Genomic DNA, 12,612 nt, shown 5'->3' with positions numbered 1-12,612 from the left:
GCTTCTTGGAAACTTATTTACAAGAATACCCCACCTTTATATATAAATTACTTCCTAAGAGTAATTTATAGTTCTGCAAACTAAGGAATAATTATTAATTAAAATTTTGTCCTCCACTAATGTTATCTCAATGATATATAGCAGATAAATGTTTTGTAGTGGGCAGAAAATTTTTTTGATATTTTTTAATTCTTTTGTTAAATTTAACTTAAATTTTATATAATATTGGAAAGTGATGCCGGTTGCCATGATGCTCTTAAAGATGGCTCTTTGTTAAGACATAAATTTATTTATAGCTTTTCCGGGAGAACAGTGAGTGAGAAAATTAACTTTCATTTACAGGCCAAACATAAAAATCATGTTGAATAATAAAGATTCTTTTCAAGAAAAGTAAAAGTATTAAAATAAACCAATTTGAAACTAAATGTTAAAGAAAGTTTACTTAGTGAAGCAGTTTAAAATAGCCATAAGTTATTCATAATTACCAGAATGTTTTAAAACTTACTAAAAAAATATTTCAAATTAAAAAATAAGTGTGAATTTGATTGTATTGCTTAATGATTAGAAATTATGACATTAAAGAAATATGACTTGTAATCACATTTCTTTAAAACAGTCTGTAAATACTTCTGGAAACTCAAATATTTTATTTTTATGAAAAATGTACATAAATACACTTGATATGATATACAGAAGAATACAACACATATATATGGATATTTTCTTCCACTGAAATACAAGATTCCTAAGCATCTTCCGAATTTTATTTTATTTTTTTTAAAGAGGGGCATCAAATGATTCATACTAACCATAATACTCAGAAAATATTAGGCAAATGGAGTCTAACTTTGCATAAAATTTAGAGAGATGAACTATACAAGATTTAAAAACCATCATTTCTACTACACAACAGGGAATTAAAAAAACATTTGATTAAAGGTTTAGGAAATGGATTACATAAATAACAAATTTTTATGTCGCTCATAAGACATACTAAAAATATGATTTAAATAGTGTGATTTTCTTCACAACAGAAATCTTTTTATGTACTATACAGGCAGAGGAAAAAAAAAAAAAAAAAAAAAAATTGTTTCAAGACAATAATCCTTCATTTTATTTATTTACTTAATAAAATCTTAACTTTTACTAACCTGAAGAATGTGTGATGCTCTACACAAACTTTCCATAAACGTTTTGCAGCTTTGTGATTATGCAATTTAAAGCCAATGGTACTTTCAAACTGGTCAAACTGGAACAAGTATTGTAATCAATTTATACAGTTACAAAAGCTACAAATGTTAAATTTCATATTTATATGCATCAGTGTCTTCAAAAAAGCATTTTAAGAAATTGATAAACTTTTTTACCAATGAAGAAAAACATTTCAATGAAAATCAAATTTTGGCAACATTTGATTAAAAAAGTAAACATTTATTTGTATGCATACCGTTTTAAACTGACTCTAAAATAATATGTACAAGCAATAACTACAAAAGCTATTATTTTCCTCCAAATATTATAACTCGTCAATCAAATGAAATAATTTAATATATGTTCACACATTTATGCTTCAATACTGTTAAAATGAATTTTCTAACTTCTGACCGAAATGGTTTAGAATCTCTCGAAGTTTCCCTGGTTTCATAATACATATATATGAAATACATCATGTGCTGGAATGGTATCTTGCCCTCCAACAGAAACAAGCAGGCTGAACATTTTGGCATAAAATGCATCATCAATACTCCTGGGTTTTAGTTCTAAAGTTTTCATGGCCTTTTTCTTAAAAAATAAAATACTTCTTTGTTGAAGTGGCACCACAAATGCTTTGGCAAAATTTAGTGATATTTAATATTAATTTGGCTAAAATTAGAAACTATGGCAACCTTTAAAAACCGAAAAACTGCAATGTATGTGAGAGGGGGAATAACATTCACAAAAATATGAAGGAATGAAAGAAGAATGAAAAGTGCATCATGATACCAAAGAATGATCAAACTAACTACCACTTAATTAAGAAACAATAACACGCCGAATAAATACTAATTCAGAAGTCAAACAACCATCCAACTGGTGGAAACTAACTACCACTTACCATCCAACTGGTGGAAAGTATAAAAAGTCAGTATTAGAAAGAAAATAATTAACAAAAGAACATATCATATGATCCAAAATGAGGATGGAAATCAAATATTATAAATATCATAAAAATTACTGCTTCTTTTCTAGTTAATTATAAGCTAAAAATGGTAAGTATTTTAAAGGAAAAAGAAATATTGAATTGGTAATATCACACACACATCATCATAATCATATTAACATGAAAACCAAATCTGTTCAACATTAAAAATCTGATGGTTATATTTGCCAAGATTAGTGACTAAATTTCTGATTTTGGCAACAGATCAAATTAGCTACTTTTACAAAGAAATATTCAAAATAAATAAATAGATAAAATAAAAAAAATTTAATTAAAATTTATAACAACAACATAGAGAAAAAAGAAGCCCTGAATGCCAGGTGTAGTGGCCAAAGGTTTTTGAAATAATGCAAGCACCACAAAAATTCCTCCATTTTGAAGATCAATTTTTAAAATGTACTAGCGGACAAGCCCGCCAGCTGAAGCGAAGCCAGCTGATTTTCGCTGAAGCCCGCTTATCATTGTTCGTTTTTAAAAGAATTCCCATGTTGAATTTCGCCTATATTCGAAAGCTGGACCGAACTACCAGTGTACGTCGATTTTACCTTTGCTGCGGCCCCTTTAATAACGTATGCATTCACAAGCTACTGCATACAAGTTACACATGCATAAAATCACGAAAACACCCATGCACCCAGCCTGCTAGCCGGGATTTGAAGTTGAACCGAACTACCAGTGTCCAGCGGTTTTGCGCGGGCTGTACCTGTTTTTTTAAAGTATGCATCCAGAATATACTGCATACACAACATGCATGCAGAAAATCACGAAAACACCCATAGAGCCAGCCCGTTGGCCTTTATTCGAAAGTTCGTCTGAACTACCAGTCTTCAGCGATTTTACCCGGGCTGCGCCCGCTTTATTCGCATATGCATCCAAAAGATACTGCATACACATGCGGAAAATCATGAAAACATACATGGAGGCAGTTGGATTGAACTACCAGTGATCAGCAGATTTGCGCGGGTTTCGCCTGCTCTATTCTCGTATGCATCCAGAAGATACTGCATACACGACACACATGCGTAAAATCACGAAAATACCCATACAGACAGTTCTTTAACGGGTATTCGAAAGTTGGACTGAACTACCAAAGTTCAACGGTTTTGCGCGGGCTGCGCCTGCTTTATTCACATATGCATCCAGAAGAGACTGCATACACGATACACATGCATAAAATCACGAAAGTACACATGCAGCCAGCCCGTTCGCCGTCATTCAAAAGATGGACCGAACTATCAGTGTTCAGCGGATTGGCGCGGGCTGCACCCACTTTATTCACGTATGCATCTAGAAGATACTGCATACACGATACACTTGCGGAAAATTAAGAAAACATCCATGCAGCCAGCCTGCTCGCTGGAATTCGAAGGATGGACCTAACTACCAGTGTTCAGCGCGGACTGCGCCCACTTTATTGGCGTATACGTCCAGAAAATACTGCATACATGATAAACATACTTAAAATCACGAAAACACCGATGCAGCCAGCCCGATCGCCTTTATTCGAAAGCTGGACCGAACTACCAGTGTTTAGCGGTTTGCGTGGGCTGCGCCTGCTTTATTTACGTATGCATCCACAATATACTGCATACACGTTAAACATACGGAAAATTATGAAAACACCTATGGAGCCAACCCGTTTGCCAGGATTCGAAATTTGGACTGAACTACCAGTGTTCAGCGATTTTACTGCTCAGGCTTTTTGCCAAGTGTAACCACAAAACTTTTCGAGTATAGTATTCAAACAGTAGATTCGTTAGTAAAATTCCTTTTGATAAACTTCAACATAATCACACACAAAAGTGCATCAATATATATATTAATGTAATTAATCAACCATAATTATTTATAATAAGAAAACTTTCCATATACCATGTTCAAGCAACAGAAATTCAATTTAAAAGCCTGAACGAAAAAAAAAAATAGTCAGAATTTAAATAAATAGTTTATTTATATTTATATATTTTTTTGCAATTAAAATTTCTTAATTTAAATTAAATTTAATATTAGCTTTATGCGAACAGAAACACTTGTTACCAAAAATACAACAATATATATATTAATGCACTTATATATGTGGGAAATGTTATGTCATGATATTCCCCAATCCCCTACTGTGTGACATATGCATTGCGTCACCATGTGTTTCCCGCCTTCGGGGGAACAGTAGGATTAGCTGGCAAGCGGAGCACACGTCGCTCGATCGCTCGTATACCATTTTCATTAATTGTAATCCTAATGTAGCCTATATTTGTAAAGAGTAATAAATGTGTGTTATAACTATGGTCGTTGCCTTTCCCCACATTTTGGGGGCTCGACCGTGCCTTTTGTGCATGCGTTAAACGAACCCTAGACACCAGCAATCACTAAAGACTTTCAGAAAGCTAACAAAGGCAAGACGTGCCTTTATGACGATTATGACGATATTCTTCAAGCCGATCATTCGATATATTATTTATGACGATATTCTTCTTCAAGCCTGACGACGTATGTGAACATGACGTAAAGACGTGCCTTTATGATGATTTAATATTCTTCAAGCTGGACGACATATGTGAATGATGTTACATGCTACTTGTCCGTTCTTCTGATTTTGGACGTTAAATCGAAATTCAATTTTGGATTACATTGGATTGGCCAAGAAATATATCGGATTATAAGGACTGCCCCGACGTTAGGTAGGACCATTTTCCCCTGGATTCGTTCATAATTTATTAGTATTACGATTTTAAGCTGTGTTTATACTGTTTAATTCTCATTCATACATACCCTATTTCATATTCATATTGTCCTATTTTCCTGTTTAAAGAACTATGGCCCTAAAATTAGGTGATATCCCATTGATAGCGAATTCTCTCAAATATGGCACAAGACGAGTTATTAAATTATTTAATACCATGCTCGGATATTCCGATTTTGATCATTCTTCGCGAAAGCGAATGCGAAATTTTGCTACGTTCCCGGACAGTTTCGATTTGGCAAAACATAAAGAACTTCTATTAAAAGATTTCTCTTTATGAGATTTTATATCAGTGGCGAATTTATTACATTTGGAAGCTTCCACTAATAAAGATGTTTTATGTGAAAAAATTTTTCATGCGCTCACTAATCTGATGGATTTTCACAATTCCCTAGATGTTAGTTTTTTTATCCGATGACGATCATTCAATTTCAAACACCGACAGTGCACCGACGCCTGTAGGTCTAAGTTCTTCTGTTCCCCCTTCCCCTCCCTCCACGGCGGCAAGCCCAAATGGCGTTGTTTCTTCTGACGCGGAAGTAATAAATTTGAATTCGAGTCGCTCCGGTGTTTATATGACGGCGAACACCGAGATTCGCGAGATGAGTCATGATTTATTGTTTATTTTGAGAGATCTTTCAAACACTTGCAGAAACTTTTCAGGCAATGATTCCTATTCAGTCCGTGCTTTTTTCAACGATATAGAGGATAATTTCCAATTATTTCCAAATCTTACCGACCAGCAAAAATTAGTTTTTGCGAAACGACTTGTTGTGGGTACTGCTACAACTTTTTTGTTTTCACAACGAAATCTCAATTTACACGACATGTTTAAAACAGTATTACTTAATGAGTTCTCCGATAAAATTACGTCTATTGAAATTCATAAACAACTCGAAAGAAGAAAAATGCGCTCGAATGAAAGCTCTTTGCAATATTTTATCGCAATGCGCGAAATTGCGAATCGTGGTGACGGTGTTATCGATGAGGCTTCTGTCATTCAGTATACCAAGTATTCAAGGAATACTAGGTACCTTGTAAATTATTCTCTACGGTGCAAAATCATATTCTGAATTCAAGGAAAAGCTACGCACTTATGAATCTGTAGTTACGACTAGACATACAAATATCTCTCATCCATCAAATTTTAAAAATACGAATAATGGCCCCAGACGTGGTACTGGACGAAAAAATTCAGACCAACAACACGACACGAAATTTAATAATACTGGTCCATCTAAAACTAAACCACAAACTTGTTTTAACTGCAATGAGGTCGGACACTTCTCACGGTCCTGTCCTAATCGTTGTCTTGGCCCAAAGTGTCTAACTTGTGGTCATTTTGGGCATAAATCTATGGATTGCCGCCCCACTACATCAAATGAGACTTCCACTCCACCTGCCGAAGTAAATACAGTACAAACCTCTCACGGTAATATGTGTAAAACTGTCGTTATACTCAATAGCACAGTTTCTGGATTAATTGACACTGGAAGTGAGGTCACATTACTGAATGAAAACACATGGATTCAACTTGGTTCCCCACCACTTTCAAATAATTCTGAAGTGTTAACTGGCTTCGGATTCTCGAAAATTCCTATTATTGGTTGTTTTCAAACCATTATCAACATTGATAACCAGGACTTTCCGGCTAATATTAGAGTTGCTCCAAATCATTCTATGCAGTTTTCTCTTATTGTAGGATGTGACGTAATTAAAAATGCTAAATTAACTATTACACCAGACAGCATATATTTTTCAAAACCTTCCGAGCAATGCTTTGAAACTGCTCCTGAATCCTTCATTTTTGCAATAAATGACGATGTTCCAGCTTTTGATATTGGTTTGAATGTTTCCAAAGAAACTCGTGCTGTGGCAGAACGTTTGCTGAATTCTTATGTCCCAAATAAAACAAAGACGACAGATATTAAAGTTAATATCACTCTATCCGATGATAAACCGATTTTTTACCCTCCTAGACGCCTTCCTTTTGTTGAACGGGAAATTGTTGACAGACAAATAAATGAATGGTTGAAACTTAAAATTATTGAACCTTGTTCATCTCCATATGCCAGTCAAGTTCTCGTGGTGCATAAAAAAGATGGTACACCCCGTGTTTGCATCGATTATAGGAAACTTAATCGACTTTTAATTAAGGATCATTTCCCTCTTCCTCTTATTGATGACATTTTGGATAAACTTCAAGACGCGCAAATGTTTAGTACTCTTGACCTACGTAACGGCTTTTTTCATGTGCCAGTAGCGGATGAAAGTAAACCATATACAGCTTTTGTAACTCACAACGGACAATTCCAGTTTCTTCGAATGCCATTTGGTCTTTCAAATTGCCCTTCAGTATTCCAGCGCTTTATAAATTATGTTTTTCGTGATTTAATTGTCAAAGCTTATGTTTTACCCTACATGGACGATGTAGTTATTCCCGCCAAAAATGAAAATGAGGCCATTCATCGTCTCAATCAAGTACTCAAAGTTGCTAGTGAATATGGTCTAGAAGTTAATTTTCGTAAATGTCAATTTCTTCACAAAAAAAAAAAAAAATCGAATTTCTTGGACATATCGTTGAAGGTGGTAAACTTTTTCCTTCCCCTTCGAAAACAAAATCTGTAATTAACTACCCTGAACCTAAGAGTACAAAAGACGTCCAACGCTTTCTCGGTCTCACGGGATATTTTAGGAAATTCATCCCCTCATATTCTAGCATTGCAAAACCCCTTAGTAATCTCCTTCGTAAGGACGCCCCCTTTCAAATTCATGCTGATCAGAAAACCTCATTTCAGAAATTAAAATATTTGCTTTCTCAACAACCAGTTTTAACCTTTTAACTGTCATGCCCGAGATAATCTCAGGCACAGCACTAGTGTTCGAAAATGTCACGCCTGAGTATTACTCGGGGTGATTTTTTTTGGAGAGCATCGTATTGTTATACCCAAATATATATCGGGAGACGTTTATTTCGGCTTCATCTCTTTGTCAAACCCGACTGTATCTCGGGAAAAGTTAATGTGCGCTCAGTTCAATAGATGACAGCACTTTACTGAAGATTTCAAAGGTTAGAGGTTATTTTGTTCAAGGTGCATGGTTTCTTTTTGTTGTAAAATAGCGTCCAGTTCTTTGAAACGTTATATAGATGATTTAGATTCTTCAACCGAAGATGAAGGATGTGTGTTTGATGAGCAGTATTCATGATACTTCCATGGTCAGCCTCAAAAATAAAAAATGGAGATATACTCAAGCCGAAGATTGTTTCTAATTACGGTCTAACTATGGGTGGTGTAGATCGCTGTGATCAGGAAATATCCTTTCATCCAACAATTCGAAAACGTCAGATAAAATATTATAAAAAGATACTTTTACATTTACTAGACAAGGTACTCTGGAACTCATATTTGCTCTATAAAAATGTAGTTGGGAAACGTATTACATTTTTAGAATTTCGAATCCAAGTTGTAGAAGAGCTTTTACATAAATATGATGATGCAGCTTCTGGACAAAAGAATGTTGGCAGACCACCTACAATAGATAACCCTGCCCGTCTTACTGAACGACATTTTATATCCCATTTTCCTCCTATTCCTGCGAAACGTGAGCCTACGAGATAGTGCAAAGTGAGTTGTTCGAAAAAGGATAAAAATGGGGAAAAGATAAGGAAGGAATCACGATTCTGGTGTAGTGATTGTGGAGTTGGTTTGTGCTTGGAAAAGTGTTTCCAGTTGTACCACATAAGACTGAATTACTGAACTACTAATAGGTATTCACTTATATTTATTTATGTTTTAGAAAATAGTTAATTTTTTTCATTTTTAGAAAATAATGCTCCACTAGAAGCGAACTTTGCAACTGCCATGTTGAGTGACAGCTGCCTCAAAGAAAATATGCAGTGGCTACAAAACTTTAAAAATTTTACCCATGTACGTCAAAATATCAATTTTTAACTACTTAAGTATATTTTATTTTGTACTAAACATTTGGTTTTTGCAATAAAAAAATTTGACAATTTGTGTACCCAAATCATCAAAATAACTTGACAGTTAAAGGGTTAAGTATTTTTGATTAAAAGAGTCCTATCGAAATTCATACCGACGCATCCATTGATGGCTTGGGGGCAGTCCTACCACAAAAATCTATGAACAATAACAGCTTTCACCCTGTCTACTACATGTCAAAGAAAACATCGGACAATGAGCGTAAATACACCAGTTATGAACTCGAAGTCCTTGCAATTGTTGAAGCTTTAAAAAAGTTCCGTATTTACGTCCTTGGTTCACATTTAAAAATTATCACTGACTGCAACGCTTTTGTGCAAACTTTAAATAAAAAGGAACTCAATTCGAGAATAGCCCGATGGGTTTTATATCTCCAGGATTTTGACTATGAAACTGAGCACCGTACCGGCTCAAAGATGGCTCACGTGGATGCCCTCAGTCGCAGCCTACCTTGCATGACTATCCAAGACAGTGTCCTTCTCCAATTTTGCAAAGCACAAGAAACCGACGAGCATATTACGGCTATTAAAGCACTCCTTCAAACAACGCCTTCGTATGATAACTTTCTCATTAAGAACAATCTCCTGCACAAAAATGTCAACGGCATTGACTTACTTGTGGTGCCTGAGGATATGCAGGCAAATGTCCTTAAAACAGCTCACAAACGAGGCCACTTCGCTGTAATCCGCACTCAAGAACTTTTAAACAACGAATATTTTATCCCAAATCTGAAAGAAAAAATTGAGCGGTGTATCCATAACTGCATCCCATGCATCCTCAATAATCGAAAGCAATGGCAAACAAGACGGACTTCTGCACCCCATTGACAACGACGACGCACCCTTGCACACGTACCATATCGACCACTTACGTCCCCTTGCCACCACATCAAAGAAATACAAACATATTTTGACAGTTATAGACTCGTTTACTAAATTCGTGTGGCTTTATCTGACAAAGTCTACAGACGCAGATGAAGTTATCAGTCGGCTGGAATTTCAAAGATCAGTCTTCGGAAATCCTTCACGGATTATCTCTGATCGAGGCCCTGCATTCAAATCCACTGCATTTGCAAACTATTGTGACACACAGAGAATAAAGCACATTCTTATTACAGCTGGCCTCCCACGATCGAACGGTCAAGTTGAGCGTTTGAACTCCATTATTATTGCTGTCCTTTCTAAACTCTCCATAACCAACCCTGAGCAATGGTACCGCCATGTTCCCGCCGTGCAACAAATTATTAATTCAACTTTTCAACGTAGCATCAATTCTACTCCCTTTGAACTTCTCTTTGGGACTAAGATGAAATCGCAAAACGACATCAACATCGCTGCTCTAATCGACGAGGAGATCAAATCTGCATTCATTCAGCAACGTGACGATCTCCATAAGGACACAAAACAGCAAATCTCTAAAGTGCAAGACGAAAATCACCGTACTTATAATTTGTGACGAAAACAGGCACAAAAATTTCAACTTCATGACCTCGTGGCTATCAAACGAATTCAGTTTGGCCCTGGTCTAAAACTCAAACAGAAATTTCTTGGACCTTATAAAGTCACCAGGCTCAAACAAAATGAGACATATGATGTGGAAAAGTGTGCATTTTTCGACGACCATCCAAAACATCCACTTGTGCTGAATACATGAAGCCCTGGTCCAACAATATTGAACGTATCACTTGATTTTTATACAACTGTCAGCATGATAGGTCCTCTGAGTTTGGACAGATGACACCTGAGAACTTTCTAATAATTTTTTTTCCTCATATCAACTTTTTAATTCAGTTTGTCATACTAATGTTCTTTTTATTTTTAGTTAACTGCTGTGGTGTGTTTAATCTATTTTTTTGCTCCATTTGTGTACGTATCCTCAGCTTTGTATCTACAGATTATTTTTTCATACCTATGTTACTATATTATAATATTTTTTTTTTTTAATTTGATGATATACTATGTTGCTTCAGGCGAGGTCGCCTGTCCGGTCATGATGGCCAAATGTGGGAAATGTTATGTCATGATATTTCCTAATCCTCTACTGTGTGACGTATGCATTGCATCACCATGTGTTTCCAGCCTTCAGGGGAAGACGAGGATTAGCTGGCGAGCGGAGCAGACGTCACCCGATCGCTCGTATACCATTTTCATTAATTGTAATCCTAATGTAGCCTATATTTGTAAATAGTAATAAATGTGTGTTATCAACTATGGTCGTTGCCTTTCCCCACATATATAATAACAAAAGCAGTGAATGATTACGTAGCTCAGTGAGCACGCTGATTTAAGCTATTAGAAATATTAAATTGTATTACTCAAAGTTGCTTTTCTTATTCAGATCCAAAAATCAAGAATTATTCAAAAAATATTAAAGACCTCATCTAGCACATGATGTGACATACACACAGTGAATGTAAAACAATGTTATGTTTCTAGAAGTTGTCAAAAATTTCTATCTAATCATTTCTTACTGATATCAAAAATTCTTTTGGATTTAATTTTATGAAACCTCACCATTATGTTTTATTAAAACAGATAATGCATAAGTTATAGAATAGTTTGTATTAATTATATTATAATAATTTCACCATTAATTTTAAAAAGTTTTAGCATTTTCTGATTAAACCTAATGTGGTCTCCCTTCAAGGTAAAATATGAGTCTAAATCTAGAAAATACTCCAATTTTAATTTTTACAAAACACCTCAAGAAGAAAAAAAATCTTACCTCGCCTGGTCGTATTTTGATATAGAAGTTATTCCTTTTGTAGGATATTTTGAGAATTTTAGGCCAGGCAAATCGATTGATTCGCAGTCGATCTCTGTACACTAATAAACCTGATGCACATACACCAAGCATTATATCTATGCCTTCAGAATCCTTTGCCTGATGCAAGTCGACACCATACATGGCCAATTTTTTTGCGTTCTCTAAATAATGAAGCTCTGCTTCAGCAGGTGTTTGACCCCTAAAATTCAAAAAACTCAATTATCCTAATATATATATATTCCAAACTATAAAATAATTTTCCAAAAGACTAAAAATATGCTAATAATATTCTTAAGAATTTCTTTTTTTAAATTTAGAATTATAAACTGGTAATCATAAAAAAAAATTAGTTAAAAGTACAAATATTTTTCATTTTTAATTAAATTGCTTGGTTTGGTTTACATGATTATGGCAAAGCCTCGAGGGCTATCTAACTAAGGGGATGGATGCCTTCATGGAAGACTTCCTAAGTGAAACTAGTCCTATACATATTACACATGGGGAAAACTATGAAAATGCTCATGCAGCCAGTCCATTCATGGGATTTAAACCTCGGACCAAACTACCAGTGCTCAGTGAGTTTACTGCTCAGCAGCTGTTGGGCCATTTTTACTTAATCCAAATAATAATGAGTTGGCTATGTGCCTATACTGAAGCCTGTCAGTGTTTTCCAGAAATGCAAATTGCATAAGATTCTGTGAATGAAATCCCCATTTTGAAATAAAATTTATATTGATGAATATTTTTCTCAATAATCTGCATAAAAATACTCATCACATAATCTCTTAACATCAGAAACCTTTTTCTAACCAATATGTTACCTTTAGTTACATATATACATTTTTCTCTTGGATTTGTGTATAGCCCCTGAATATGATTTTCGAGTTTAATACCAAATATTT

The 12,612-nt window shown here is 34.9% G+C and overlaps 1 protein-coding gene across 3 annotated transcripts in view; it reads right to left on the bottom strand.

Annotated features, from left to right (window-relative positions):
• The window catches only part of LOC118193024 (uncharacterized), a 233,779-nt gene that overhangs the window by 71,463 nt on the left and 149,704 nt on the right, over nucleotides 1-12,612 (bottom strand). For all 3 annotated transcript variants that reach the window (XM_085824643.1, XM_085824654.1, XM_085824635.1), the window contains 2 exons: nucleotides 11,669-11,909; nucleotides 1,152-1,249 (listed from right to left, as the gene is read on the bottom strand). In XM_085824643.1, coding sequence (XP_085680769.1) covers nucleotides 1,152-1,249; nucleotides 11,669-11,909 — 339 coding nt within the window. The remainder of the gene's footprint in view (nucleotides 1-1,151; nucleotides 1,250-11,668; nucleotides 11,910-12,612) is intronic.

This window comes from Stegodyphus dumicola, chromosome 1 (genome assembly GCF_044657685.1).
Source record: "Stegodyphus dumicola isolate Sdum_Otavi_A_Nest chromosome 1, ASM4465768v1".
Lineage (NCBI taxonomy): Eukaryota > Metazoa > Arthropoda > Arachnida > Araneae > Eresidae > Stegodyphus > Stegodyphus dumicola.
Note: the sequence above shows the minus strand (reverse complement) of the source record. Positions and strands in the feature narration are given on the sequence as shown.